The sequence below is a fragment of the Atractosteus spatula genome, chromosome 10, assembly GCF_055471065.1.
Source record: "Atractosteus spatula isolate fAtrSpa1 chromosome 10, fAtrSpa1.hap1, whole genome shotgun sequence".
In the NCBI taxonomy this organism is placed as follows: Eukaryota; Metazoa; Chordata; class Actinopteri; order Semionotiformes; family Lepisosteidae; genus Atractosteus; species Atractosteus spatula.
The window spans coordinates 20,146,807-20,160,354 of NC_142715.1; the positions used below are offsets into that span (position 1 = coordinate 20,146,807).

General features: G+C 41.2%; 1 protein-coding gene across 1 annotated transcript in view; it reads right to left on the reverse strand.

Annotated features, from left to right (window-relative positions):
• The window catches only part of LOC148825697 (uncharacterized), a 221,745-nt gene that overhangs the window by 157,371 nt on the left and 50,826 nt on the right, over positions 1 to 13,548 (reverse strand). Inside the window, exon 4 of the mRNA XM_088926200.1 lies at positions 6,097 to 6,103. Within this exon, the coding sequence (XP_088782326.1) occupies positions 6,097 to 6,103 (7 nt within the window). The remainder of the gene's footprint in view (positions 1 to 6,096; positions 6,104 to 13,548) is intronic.

Here is a 13,548-nt window from a genome sequence, read left to right on the forward strand (position 1 = left end):
AAGTGCTTTCTGCTGTTAGCTGTAAGGTTGGTGGTTCACACCCACCCAGGGATACTTTCCTTAATGTTGTCAATGTAAACACTGTCTCCGCTAAAGCCGAAGCCTTAACTCTCTTTATATTTGCAGAAAATGCGAGTCTTTTGCTCGTGTCCAACAACAAAACTTGAGACTGGGGAAGTCCAATAGTGATCAACACCGCAACTCCCCAGAAAACCATATTCACCCATGGAAAAGTATCTTTGAATGGCTGGCGGGAGATATCATTTATACTCCTGTTGCATCCTCTGCTAAAATCGTTTAGAAATACAACGCGGAATTGTTTGAGGACTTGACAAGCATTGTTACGTCAGCACTGTGAAGTTGGATGTTGATATTTTGATATATTTACCTTAATTTTAACATAAATATAAACATAAATGCTGTACAATCTATGCTGTACAATCAAACACAGTTATATTTTGAGTCTCATGCTGGTCGTTGTATGGATCCAAAAGAAAATTTTAAAGCTGATACATTTTCGATTGGAATTTGCATCTAGCTGCAATCGGTATCTTTTACTTTATGTATGGTAGTGGAAATAGTTTGAAAAATGTTTTCTAAAGAAGATTGTATTGCCAGGACCTGCCTTTAGCGCTCAGTAGCAATGACGCTGTTGATATAGATGGAGAAGAAATGTAAGATGAATTGATGATCTAAGCTAAAATAGCCCTAACACGCCTCCTGTAACAGTGTTTGTATTCATAGCAAGTAATATTCTTTTTCAAACCCGAACGTTGCTTTTGCATTAAGTGTTATGTAACCATTAGCGGTTTCGGTAGCTTCTGAAGAGCGCACTTTTCCAAACTGAAGCCTATAAGAACATTCTTCAAGATGCACCATGGCCCAGAATCGTGCATCGGGACAAGGATTAACATCAATTGAAAGTACTCCCAAATAAAAGATTTGACCGAAAAATTGAAAGAGTAGGCAAGTATTAAAACAACGCCATAACTGCTCGGCTTCCAGTCGCTTTCCCGGTTCAGGCTTTGTAAAATGACATGATCAGTGGAGTCATGCCGCGGTTGTGAGTTCAAGCCTCACCTGGAGCAGCCCGGTTTTCTGTCTTGACAGGTAAACAGTGTTTTGTGTTATTTGCTAAATGGAGAGAGGATTCTGTGTTAATTGTGCTCCTCCTGGGAGAGGTCAAGATGAGAAGTTTACGAGGCTGGTGGTAAATATCCTGTCCAGGAATATCGGGGCTGTAGGGGGTCAAATCTATGGATGTAGTGAAGACATAAGTGGAGATGGTGTGTCTGCTATCTGTGAGAGAGCCGGGCGGAAAGAATAATCTGTGGTCTGGGAAGAAGAGACCCTCGTTGGAAGAGCGGCGCTCCTCACAGGAGAGAATGAAAAAAATCTTTTTCAGGGACGCTGATTGTTCTCTTTGGGGGAATTAAAAACACTTGCGGCGAGTGACCTCGTGGCACAACGGTAGCGCGTCTGACTCCAGATTGGAAGGTTGCGTGTTCAAATCACGTCCAAGTTAGCTGAGGAATTTGCAGGTGCTGCTGGTGCCGAACCTGGAAAGTATACCACGTAGTTGGGTTTTATCTGTACACCACATAGGTAATCTGAACAATGTAACAGCGCAGTACAGAACACCCAGTCAGGAGCTTATGCAGCGGATCGTCATGAACACGACAAGAGAAAAGACACACTGCATATCCGTGAAACATCACGCCCGGCATTAGAGACAGTGACATCAGAGAACGGAAGCTTCAGACCTCGTTTTTGTTACAGGTTCAGGCAAACCTGAAAGTTAGGGAGTGTTTGGTCTCTTATGTTTGAAAAAGTGTCTGAAGCCTGTAATTATAATTTGCCCTTTTTTAATTGTGGTTGAAATCCACTCCCATGTACCAAGACCTTACAGTATATTCATGTTTACTTAAATGACTAACGCCATTGGACATTAGTTGGTGTTTTTTTTTGTAACGATTTGCTATTTCATGCAGGAAAGAAAGGAACCCAGACCCAACGTTTGCTTTCAGGTGCGGTTCATTTACATAACGGACATCTATTTCAGAGGAGCCTGATTTAAATCACACAACCCCGGTAGAAGTCGAATCGACAATCTAATAAACCGAAATCAGACGCGTTATCCATTAAACCACTAGCCCGTCACTTAAATGAATTGCACCATGGTGAATTCAGCGCCGCTCCTAGTAATACCCCACCCCCATCTTAAATTTCTACGTGAGAAACGTGTTTTCTACATTTTTATCAGTTTTTAAAAATCATCACTTTTAAGCAGACAAAGCCTTTATGTTTCGCTCTGAATTTCTAATTGATTTAGAATTCCAAGAAAAAAGCGTTTTGTTCCACAACGGCGTGAAATGATCACGTCTTTCACTCTACTTCTCTCTTGTAGTAAAGCAGACCTTGCTGGGTGAGTATTTGCTCTGGTAAATTAGGTCACGGATCATGTTAACTGACTTCTGCTAAACACAACATTTCCTTGTGCACGGAAGTGTGTCTTTGTACAGCTGTTAAACAAAGGGCTGGTGGTCAGGGACGCGCTTCGGATTGTTTCGATGTAAACATAATCTCCGCTAAAAGCCCTCTTGAACTTTGCAGGAAATGTGCGTGTTTTAAACCATTTTCACGTGTGGAATTTTATCTTCAGCTGGCTGTAGTTAGAATGCCTTATACACCCATTGTGTATCCTTAGCAAAAATATTTTAAAATTATAACACAGAGTTGTTGGAGAACTTGACAATCCTTGACAATCATTATTAAATGAGCACAGTACAAATGTACATTGATATTTTTGTTGTATGTACTTTAATTTTAAAATATATAAACATAATTGTGCTGATATGGATGTTCATTTGAAGGATTTGAGGAATCTATAAAGGATGTCAGAACAACCAAAGAAACATTTGGGCATCTGCATATTTGTAAAGATTAAAGAGCACCGTAAGTGTGAAGTTTGCACTCACGAAAGAAGAAATCAGTTTCAATGCACGTCATTAAACTGGTGGTATGCTTATCAATCGTGCATAAAACGTGTATAGCAGAGGATAGCTTTGATCCATCAATCTCTGGGTTATGGGCCCAGCACGCTTCCGCTGCACCACTCAGCTATGTTTAACACAACTGCTTTTGCACCTGAGATGAAAAGTTTCAATGGTAAACGCAGACGTCACTGAGCACTTGTTAACAACACTATTTATTGTTGTAGTCTTCTTATTTATTGTTATTGTCATCCTGTAAAGCGCTTTGAGAAGCCACCTTTAAAGGCACTATATAAAAATAAAATTTATTATTTTGTAGTACAAATCATCACACGCTGCTCTACATGGGCGTGTCTTCAAGATCGTTGAGAACCAAAGCTTCTGCCTTCCTGGCTACTGATTCTTGCTTCGTTAATTCCCAAATCTTCAATGAGAATCAGTGAAACGAAAACGAAAACGAAACATGTACACACTCGCGTCCTAGCGTGAAAGAAAAATGATGGAAGCGTTTGAGAAATAACAAGAGTAGTCTGAACAGCTCCAGCCTATCAACTGCTCTACAAAGTGATCGCTATCTCCACACCCAGTTTATAACACTGAAAATGATTCAGGAAGCACAGCAAAGTTCTAAAAACAGCGGTTGAAAAGCGTCTAGATACAAAAAAATGACGATTTCTCAAAAGTAAAATCTTCATCTTTTAAATATTGTCATCCATATATTTTCGTTTTTCTCTTTTTTAAATAACACGCTTTCGAGAAATAAACTGTCTTGTAATGAAGGCTGCATTAGAAAATGTGTATCTAAATTAAAATCGGGTTTATTACTTCTGCGTTTTTCAGCTTTCTTAGCGCTTGGGTCTCGATTCAGATATTGCAATGAAAGCAACAGGGGAGTAAGTTTTCCTTTTCTAAATCAAAGGTGATCTGCTCACAAGGAAGTATAAAAACTTCAGCGTTTACGTTTTGAAGACCGCAAATTGTCGAAACAATATTGCTTCATAAGCTTATCAGTAACGTTTCTGAGCACGCATTGTATTACTAATGCTGTTATTAATAAAAAAAGCTTAAATTCACATAATGGGATTTTGACGGCTCAAAGTAGTCTATTCCTTGTACAACTTTACTTGCCCGCTGAGTAGAGTTTAAAGCAACGGCAGCAGAAGTAGCAGTAATAGCAACAGCATGGTTAGAGTGACACAATACACTCTGTGAAAGAATTGCGGCTTCAGATCGTTTTGTTCTGTTGAAGCTGCCTACAGGCTCTGAATTGCTGACATTGGCTGTGATCTTTTTTCAGGTTTCATGAAATTCTTCACATATTTGAAATATTTAATTCGGGTTCGCCTAATACACGGTGCAAACCGTACCTGCAGCAGAATGCTGTGGCACATGAAGCCGTTTTGTTTATCGGTTGTAAGGATTGAGGAGCGTACTACAAATCGAGCAAGCGAAAAGAAAATTAAACAGGAGTCACTTTTTGGATTGCTAATCCATTGTGCTCTGCTCGTCTAGGTTCAGATCCCATCCTTGTCATGGTTAAGGCCTGAGAAGTGTGTGTTTTTTCTAAACGGTGTTTGCATTTGTTTCCTCTTTTACTCCTGTAAACTCAGGATTTTTTTTCCTTGGTGGCAACGATACGCTTCTGCAATACAGTAAATGGTAGACTCTGCTTTCAAATTAGCTGCACCAGGCATTCGGATACAGAAAAACACAGGGATTTAAAATTCAGGAATATAAATGGCCAATTGCTTACAGCTAGGGTTTTTACATTTTCTTATTTAGCGATTTGTGTATCAATCTTTTAACAATTCATTAAAATGCTAACAATATGTAAAATCAAAACAACAGCACCGTTAAATGCTGGAGAGACAGGTAGTTGTTTTTTTCAATCAGATGCCAATCTCTAATGCTGTGTGTGAGAGCTTACGTACCTTTCCTTTTCTCACATTTTCTGACAACTATTCCAAAGGGGCACCCTGTCAGCTCCTAATACTTTTTAAAAGTCTGCCTGCATGTTTGATTATTGTCGTTTTATTTAGAAAAAGTTCAATATTGATCATAACTAAAGAAAATTAGGATCACGAATAAAAAAAGGGCTGAAGATGCGAGTCGCTCTTGAATCAGAGCTGGGCGACACCGGCTTCTGTTCTAATATGATTGTACGAGAAGCAGGAGGAATATCTTCTCTCCTATGGAGCATGAGCTGAATCAGGAGTGAGACATTTCGTATGCTCGTGCAAATGTTAACGCATGACCTACATCGTAAAACTAAATTAAAAACTAACATTAAGTTGTCAAAGACATTCATTTACATACAAACAAGAGACAGACATAGTAATGATTCTACATTAACTTGTCCTACATAGTAATGTATCCCAGAATTCCGACTAAGTAACTCAGAATTGCGACTTAGTAACTCACAACTCCGACTTTATATCTCACATTTGCAACTTCGAAATAGCCCATATTTCATTGTCTGTCCTTTTGTTATTGTAACGGATTCGGGTTCTAGCTAGCAAGACCTGGGTTCGAGCCAATACAGTGAGGCACGAAGTAGGGTAGGAGCGGCAAGGGCACAAGCCCTAGAACCCGAATCTGTTACAATAACAAAATAACAGACAATGAAATATGGGCTATTTCGAAGTCGCAAATGTGAGAGATAAAGTCAAATGTCTGAGTTTTTAGGTCGCAATTCTATGATTCTAAGTCACAATTCAGAGATACCATCGTGCGTTTTTTTTTACTCCCTGGCGGAAACGGGCTTCCATTGACCGGGGTAAAGTTAGCTCGAAGTTCGAAAACGATTTTGGCACGCCTGTAGCGCTTTCACGAAACCTCTTAGAGTTGCGAGAATGCTTGTTTTGTGTATAAAATACATTGTGGATGCTTTCTCAGCCTTTACTTTTTCGTTTTTATGACATTTTTTTGACCAAGCACGAATATTCTTTTGTCCATATCTTCGCAATGGAAGCACAGAACGCCGTCAAACCAAATGCATTTTAAAGACCACGACTTGTGGATATTTCCACACCCTTTACATCAAACTATCAGTGAGCTAATTATCTTTTTTTAAACCTCTGGTTTTTCATCGATGCGTAATTACGCACGAACTGGAACCCGGGGGACCGCTGTGTGCACACGTTCACAACGCGAGAAATACTGTTCAATACGGCTTCATGCGAAAAACCCGTATATGACCATAGGAAGCAGAACAGCGCAGTCTCCCATTACCCAGACTGTAAGCACGGGAATAAAGCTTTGTTTGATTTCTGAAACCCTTCCTTTACGCCCTGTTTTCATTCAGGTAAGGGTCAACTATATTGAAAATACTACTGACAGCAGGAAGATTAAAATATTCTTTACTCAGCAGCTTATTAAAAACAGCCCCCATGATGTTCAAACCGATTTTTTACACAGAACACTGACACAGCTTTGCATTCTGAATCTCTTTTTCTCATGCCTTTATTTAATGTGGCACAATGCACTGGGATAGGGGTATTCTGTTCACAAACCAATAGCATTTAAACCACAGCACCCACAATGCTGCAAGTGTTTTGCACACTAAGCAGGTCCTCTGACTTTTCCCAGCTTTGTTTTGGGTTGTGGAACCTTTCTTTATATTTTTTATGATTTTCTGAAGATAACACTACAGGTAATACACTGGGATAGGTGGGTCATCTTCATGGCTCAATAGCATTTCAAATACAGCAGCCACACTGCTGAAACCAAGTGTTTTACACACCAGACAGGCCCCCTAACTTTATATAACCTTGCTGTGGCTGTGGCCCCTTTCTTTATTTTGTAATGATTTTCTGAAGATAACACTACAGGTAATACACTGGGACAGGTGGGTCATCTTCATGGCTCAATAGCATTTCAAATACAACAGCCACACTGCTGAAACCAAGTGTTTTACACACCAGACAGGCCCCCTAACCATATACAGCCTTTCTGTGGTTGTAGCCCCTTTATTTATTTTTTTAATAAGAATTTTAGTTTTTAAATATGGCACCATTAGACAGGCGGTACATGGGGATTGGGGGGTGCTATTCATGAGTCATTAGCTCTTCAAGCACAACAGCCACAGTGCTGCAACCAGGTGTTTTACACCAGACATTTCCCCTAACCTTATACAACCTCGCTTTGAGTTGTGGAACATTTCTTTATTTTTTAATGTTTTTTTTGACTGTAATCAAGTGTTGTGCTCACTAGGCAGGCCTCCTGACCTTTCACAGTCATGCTTTGTTGTGTGCAACTTTAATTATCTTTTTAGGATTTTTTGAACATGGCAACTTCCACCAAGACGGGTGGGGGGTGTGGGGGTGCTCTTCAATAGCTTTTTCATCTATACACACAAACGGATGTAACCAAGACACTCAGAACCTGTCACGCAAGGGCTGACTGCTGAGGATAGGGATCCAATGCGGTGCCCTTGGTAGGGTTGGCGCGAGACGCAGGCGTAGTCGGAGTAAACAGGCAGGGGCCCGAGTCCGGGAAGGCGTAGTACAGGCGTAGGCACAGAATCGACAGGCGAAGGCGTAGTCGAGGGACTGGCAGGGGTCGGAGTCCAGGAAGGCATAGAAGTTGTGTCGGTAGGCAGAGGCGTAAACGAAGAGACAGGCTGGGGTCAGGATCCGAGAAAGCGTAAAACAGGCGAAGGTACAAAATCGTGTGGCTAAAGCGGTTGTCGGAAAAGCGGGGTCGAGGTCCAGGGGAGAAGTCATAGTAAGGCAAAGGCGTAATTAGTAGGTAAGCTCCGGGAGAGAATCTCAATCGTGAGCAATGACCGGGGGACAGATGAGGGTTTAAGTAGAGGACTGATTGACATGTGCACGTTTGGTATGGGGAGAGCTCGAGGGAATGCGGGAGCGCTTGCCTGCGTGAGGGAGATTCGTGACAGAACCAACAGAATCAACCTGAACTCATAGAAAAACAAGAATGCCCCCGAGACACCTGCATCCCCCTCCTGGACCACTCTGGTATCAACACCCCCAAACCCATCCATACCAGCTAACAAGACTCAGAATCGGTGCAACCCTCCAACCTGGACCAAGAGCAGGATGGGACAAGAACCTGCACCACACTACGTACACAGGTTTGTATTTTTGGCTGAAGATGAAAATGTCTAACATAGATTGTTTTGGTTCTAGCAAACAATAAAAATAGTTGTTAAAATCCAAACACACATAATGAGATCACTCTCTGTCAGTATGTGTAACATTCTGGGTCTGGGCTCCTCTGTATTTGGGCTAAAGAGAGTTCAACAACATTATTAAATGCACTGACATCATAATCTGACAAGATCCATTGTTTAGGGGAGACTTGACCACCCACTGTCCCCCTGGTATCGTGAAGCTCATTGTCCTTTAGCTTTCCAAAACCAGAATCACTTGGGACTCCGGGGGGATCAGTGTATGCAAAATATGAATTCTTTATGCAAGAAATTGTATATGGTCAATATAGCGATCATATCTTATCAGCAGATGGTAATCTCCAAGGAACAAGTAATAGGTTTATTCCACGCTGAAAAATGATCAAATGATTGATGAACCCAAGTGATTTGAAAGAAATGTTAAACAACACAAAGCTGTATAAGGTTAGGGGAGCTGTCTGGTGTGTAAAACACCTGGTTGCAGCACTGTGGCTGTTGTGCTTGAAGAGCTATTGAGTCGTGAAGAGCACCCCCAATCCCCATGTACCGCCTGTCTAATGGTGCCATATTGAAAAACTAAAATTCTTATTAAAAAAATAAATAAAGGGGCCACAACCACAGAAAGGTTGTATAAGGTTAGGGGACCTGTGTGGTGTGTAAAACACTTGGTTTCAGCAGTGTGGCTGTTGTATTTGAAATGCTATTGAGCCATGAAGACGACCCACCTGTCCCAGTGTATTACCTGTAGTGTAATCTTCAGAAAATCATAAAAAAATTAAAGAAAGGGGCCACAGCCACAGCAAGGTTATATAAAGTTAGGGGGCCTGTCTGGTGTGTAAAACACTTGGGTACAGCAGTGTGGGTGCTGTATTTGAAATGCTATTGAGCCATGAATACGACCCACCTATCCCAGTGTATTACCTGTAGTGTTATCTTCAAAAAATCATTACAAAATAAAGAAAGGGGCCACAGCCACAGCAAGGTTGTACGAGGTTCGGGGGCCTGTCTGGTGTGTAAAACACTTGGTTTCAGCAGTGTGGCTATTGTATTTGAAATGCTATTGAGCCATGAAGATGACCCACCTGTCCCAGTGTATTACCTGTAGTGTTATCTTCAGAAAATCATAAAAAATTAAAGAAAGGGGCCACAGCCACAGCAAGGTTATATAAAGTTAGGGGGCCTGTCTGGTGTGTAAAACACTTGGGTACAGCAGTGTGGCTGCTGTATTTGAAATGCTATTGAGCCATGAAGATGACCCACCTATCCCAGTGTATTACCTGTAGTGTTATCTTCAGAAAATCATAAAAAATATAAAGAAAGGTTCCACAACCCAAAACAAAGCTGGGAAAAGTCAGAGGACCTGCTTAGTGTGCAAAACACTTGCAGCATTGTGGGTGCTGTGGTTTAAATGCTATTGGTTTGTGAACAGAATACCCCTATCCCAGTGCATTGTGCCATATTAAATAAAAGCATGAGAAAAAGAGATTCAGAATGCAAAGCTGTGTCAGTGTTCTGTGTAAAAAATCGGTTTGAACATCATGGGGGCTGTTTTTAATAAGCTGCTGAGTAAAGAATATTTTAATCTTCCTGCTGTCAGTAGTATTTTCAATATAGTTGACCCTTACCTGAATGAAAACAGGGCGTAAAGGAAGGGTTTCAGAAATCAAACAAAGCTTTATTCCCGTGCTTACAGTCTGGGTAATGGGAGACTGCGCTGTTCTGCTTCCTATGGTCATATACGGGTTTTTCGCATGAAGCCATATTGAACAGTATTTCTCGCGTTGTGAACGTGTGCACACAGCGGTCCCCCGGGTTCCAGTTCGTGCGTAATTACGCATCGATGAAAAACGGGAGGTCTAAAAAAAGATAATTAGCTCACTGATAGTTTGATGTAAAGGGTGTGGAAATATCCACAAGTCGTGGTCTTTAAAATGCATTTGGTTTGACGGCGTTCTGTGCTTCCATTGAGAAGATATGGACAAAAGAATATTCGTGCTTGGTCAAAAAAATGTCATAAAAACGAAAAAGTAAAGGCTGAGAAAGCATCCACAATGTATTTTATACACAAAACAAGCATTCTCGCAACTCTAAGAGGTTTCGTGAAAGCGCTGCAGGCGTGCCAAAATCGTTTTCGAACTTCGAGCTAACTTTACCCCGGTGCAGAGAGCGATGTCTTCCTCGTTAGTATAGTGGCGAGTATCCCCACCTGTCACGCGGGAGACCGGGGTACATCAGGACGGCCACAACGCAAAGTACTGACCACTATACGATCACGGCGAGTTACCGATAAACACGTGGCAGGGCAGAAAAGGCTGTGCTCTCTTCGTGTGACATAATTTGGAAAAGTCCTGACTTTGCATTTCAACTGAGCCCCAGTATACATCGACCCTTCGACACTCTGAGTGACAACTCTCTTGCGTGTTTTCTCATATTTATGTAGTTTGCTTGCATGATGCCCGGAACAGCGGGGTTGTGTGCTCCCATATGGACTAGCGGTTAGGATTCCTGGTTTTCACCCAGGCGGCCCGGTTGAAAACTCCATACTCCCGGTATGGGAACGTGTCAGTTTTGCCTCCTGCTTTCCAAAAAATCAGCACCTTGTATGAAGGAGCCGCATTAAAACCACTCGAACGTGCAAAACGTGCGAGAAGAGGGGGCGCTTGTTTCCAACCGAAACTTCTTGCGTGTGAGACGAGCTGATCATCGCTGCAGAAGGTGGGAGGGTTACTCTGGTAGACAGGGCTGACCTTCGGCAATAGGATTTATACTCTCCAAGATGATATTTGCACTTTCTGGAGAGGCGATTTTCTCCACTTTAGTAGCCCGATTTTGTCGATTGCGTGGAGAGGGCTGTAGAATGTGGCGCCGCCTTTCCTACTCCGTCCATGACAGGCGTGCTGGTCTCTGGAGAGAGAGCACGGTCCATCAGCGCACTCCAATAAAGGCACTGGAAGCAGCTGAATCGCATTGGCGAAGCTCAGCGCTGGGCCGCTGGGCACGTCTTACCGCCGTTTCCGTAGTGTAGTGGTTATCACGTTCGCCTCATACGCGAAAAGTCCTTGGTTTGAAACCAGGCAGAAACGGACCGGCTTCTTTTGTCGCCACACACACTGTTTGGGGATTCGCCTAGCGCTGTGATCGAACAGACCCACTCACCTCTTAGTGTGGCGGGATCTGCACAGTGCATGTTGCAGCGCTTCCTGCTTTCACTTCAATGTGCTTCCTGATGTCGAGTCGTGTGCCGTGCGGAGGCTCTGAAAGCGAGAGCAATGAAAAGGTGTATGGCGCTGTGGAAAGAAACACAGAGAAGTGAAAGCAAAAGGAGGTAGAAGGCTCCTGACAGCTGCTTCCTCTTCCCCCCCTTGCATTTTTCCCGTCTTGTTGTGCTCGCTGACAACGACAGGAAGAGGAAAACGGAGAAACCGTTTTTTATTTGAACAACAAAAATAAATATTATACAAAAAAGAGCACATATGATGTATCAATAACATCGTCAGGGGCACGTGCTATAATCCAACTACACTTTCTGAAAATTCTACTGTCCAGACAAATGTACATGCTGATCTACGGGCTCCTTTCTGACTGAGCTGCTCATTTGAAATCCAGAAGGCAACACAGACGCGCTCCTATACCAAGAGCCAAACCTGGACTGCCTGGGTAAAAAAACAGGAAACCTAAGCACTAATCCATAGTGACAGCTTTTGAAAAGGAGCTCTAATATTCACAAATATGAAGACAAGGTTTAAAATACTCCATAGGTTTAAAATTCAGGAATATGAATGGTCAATTGTTTACAATTGGAGCTTTTATGTTTCGTATGATTTAGTGACTTTTTTTACAACATGTACAAAAAACAGCACACCTAAATGACAAAGCCTTAGAACTACAGAAAAAAACAAATTGCGTTTAAAGGCTCGAGATAACAGTGCAATATAAACGCAAATGTTTGTCGTCTTTGTGGCGCTTACTTTTTGTTGCTTTATCGAATTTCATGCAGTTTATTTCTGACATAAGACATAACAAGCTTGTGTATTTATGAAAAAAAAAGCAGGGCAACAATTTTCATCGACCTTGAAATTGAAATTGTTAAAAAGTAAGTTAAATGCACATATAGTAAATATATTTTCTCATATAATGGTGTGTTTTTTTATCTAAAAATTGTTCATGAATGGTTTAACAGACACTTTGCATGATTAAAAAAATATATTTATGAATCTTAACGTTTTATACAATAACGTTTTATTGTGAACATGGGCCCTGTTTATCGATATCACCAGTACAGTTCTGGATTTTATTCTGCCTTCCTACGCACATATGAATTTTCTTTCACTCAACAGCTCGCATGTGTGGTACTGTAGCTTATTAGCGCCAGTGAGAAAAAGAACGTTGTTGGCTTTTAAATGAGAAACCATTTGCGTTTATACAAAATGACAATGCGTTGTCGCAGACATTTGGACATACTCTGTTTAAACACCTGTTGTTTTCTCTAATATTGGCTCCTGTGCTTCGGACCATTTGTGAGAGGAGAAGACACTGAAAAAGTCGTGAGAAAGTCGATTTTACACCTGCGCCAGAGCTGTAGTGGTATCATACAGACGCCCATACAAATCCATCACAAGCTGGAAGCTCTGGAAGGCAATATAAAAGATTGCTCTGTCCGTTGGTGGATTCGGTATGCTCGTTTTTTTCAATGTAAAATGTAATGTACAAAGATCAAATTTGATTCAAAATCCACGAGAGGAAGGGAAGATATCACTTAAAAAAAATAAGAACTGAATATTTGGATCCGGGGCCTCATACTTATCAAATTATTAAAATAATAGTAATTAAAATATCAGATTGTGTTCCTGCAACATTTCGTGCACAGGACACCGTATTTAACAATAAAAAACAGTCACAACGAGGGCTTTACACGCAGTCCGGGGTATTTTCCCCTTTTATATTTTTGCCACTTTATATCGAACCTGTTACACTCCCAGAAGTGCAGAGTAGCTTGTAAATAAAAATGTACAATTCACCGCTGGTATAAACAGATGTGGGCCTTGTTTGCCTTTGTAAGCATTTGTTTAAAAAATAAGTTCACAATACGTTAAAAACACAAAAAACACAAATTTAATAATATAACGATACAAAATCAATACCAAATCATTATGCCAATTAAGTACCTATCCTTTGAAAACAGAAAACACCTTTATATCTACAAAAAAAAAACGTGACATTTGTATATACTTTTGAATTACAAAGCAGACAGAGTAGTCCCTGAATTCAAAGATCAGATTTTGGCCAAAACAAGACAATCAGACGGGAGTTGAATTCGGAACAAGAGCCTCTGCTTCGTGGTTTATTGAGCTTTTGATCAACGTCTGAGTGAAAAAAAATGCTATTTCAACTCTTTGATTGAAG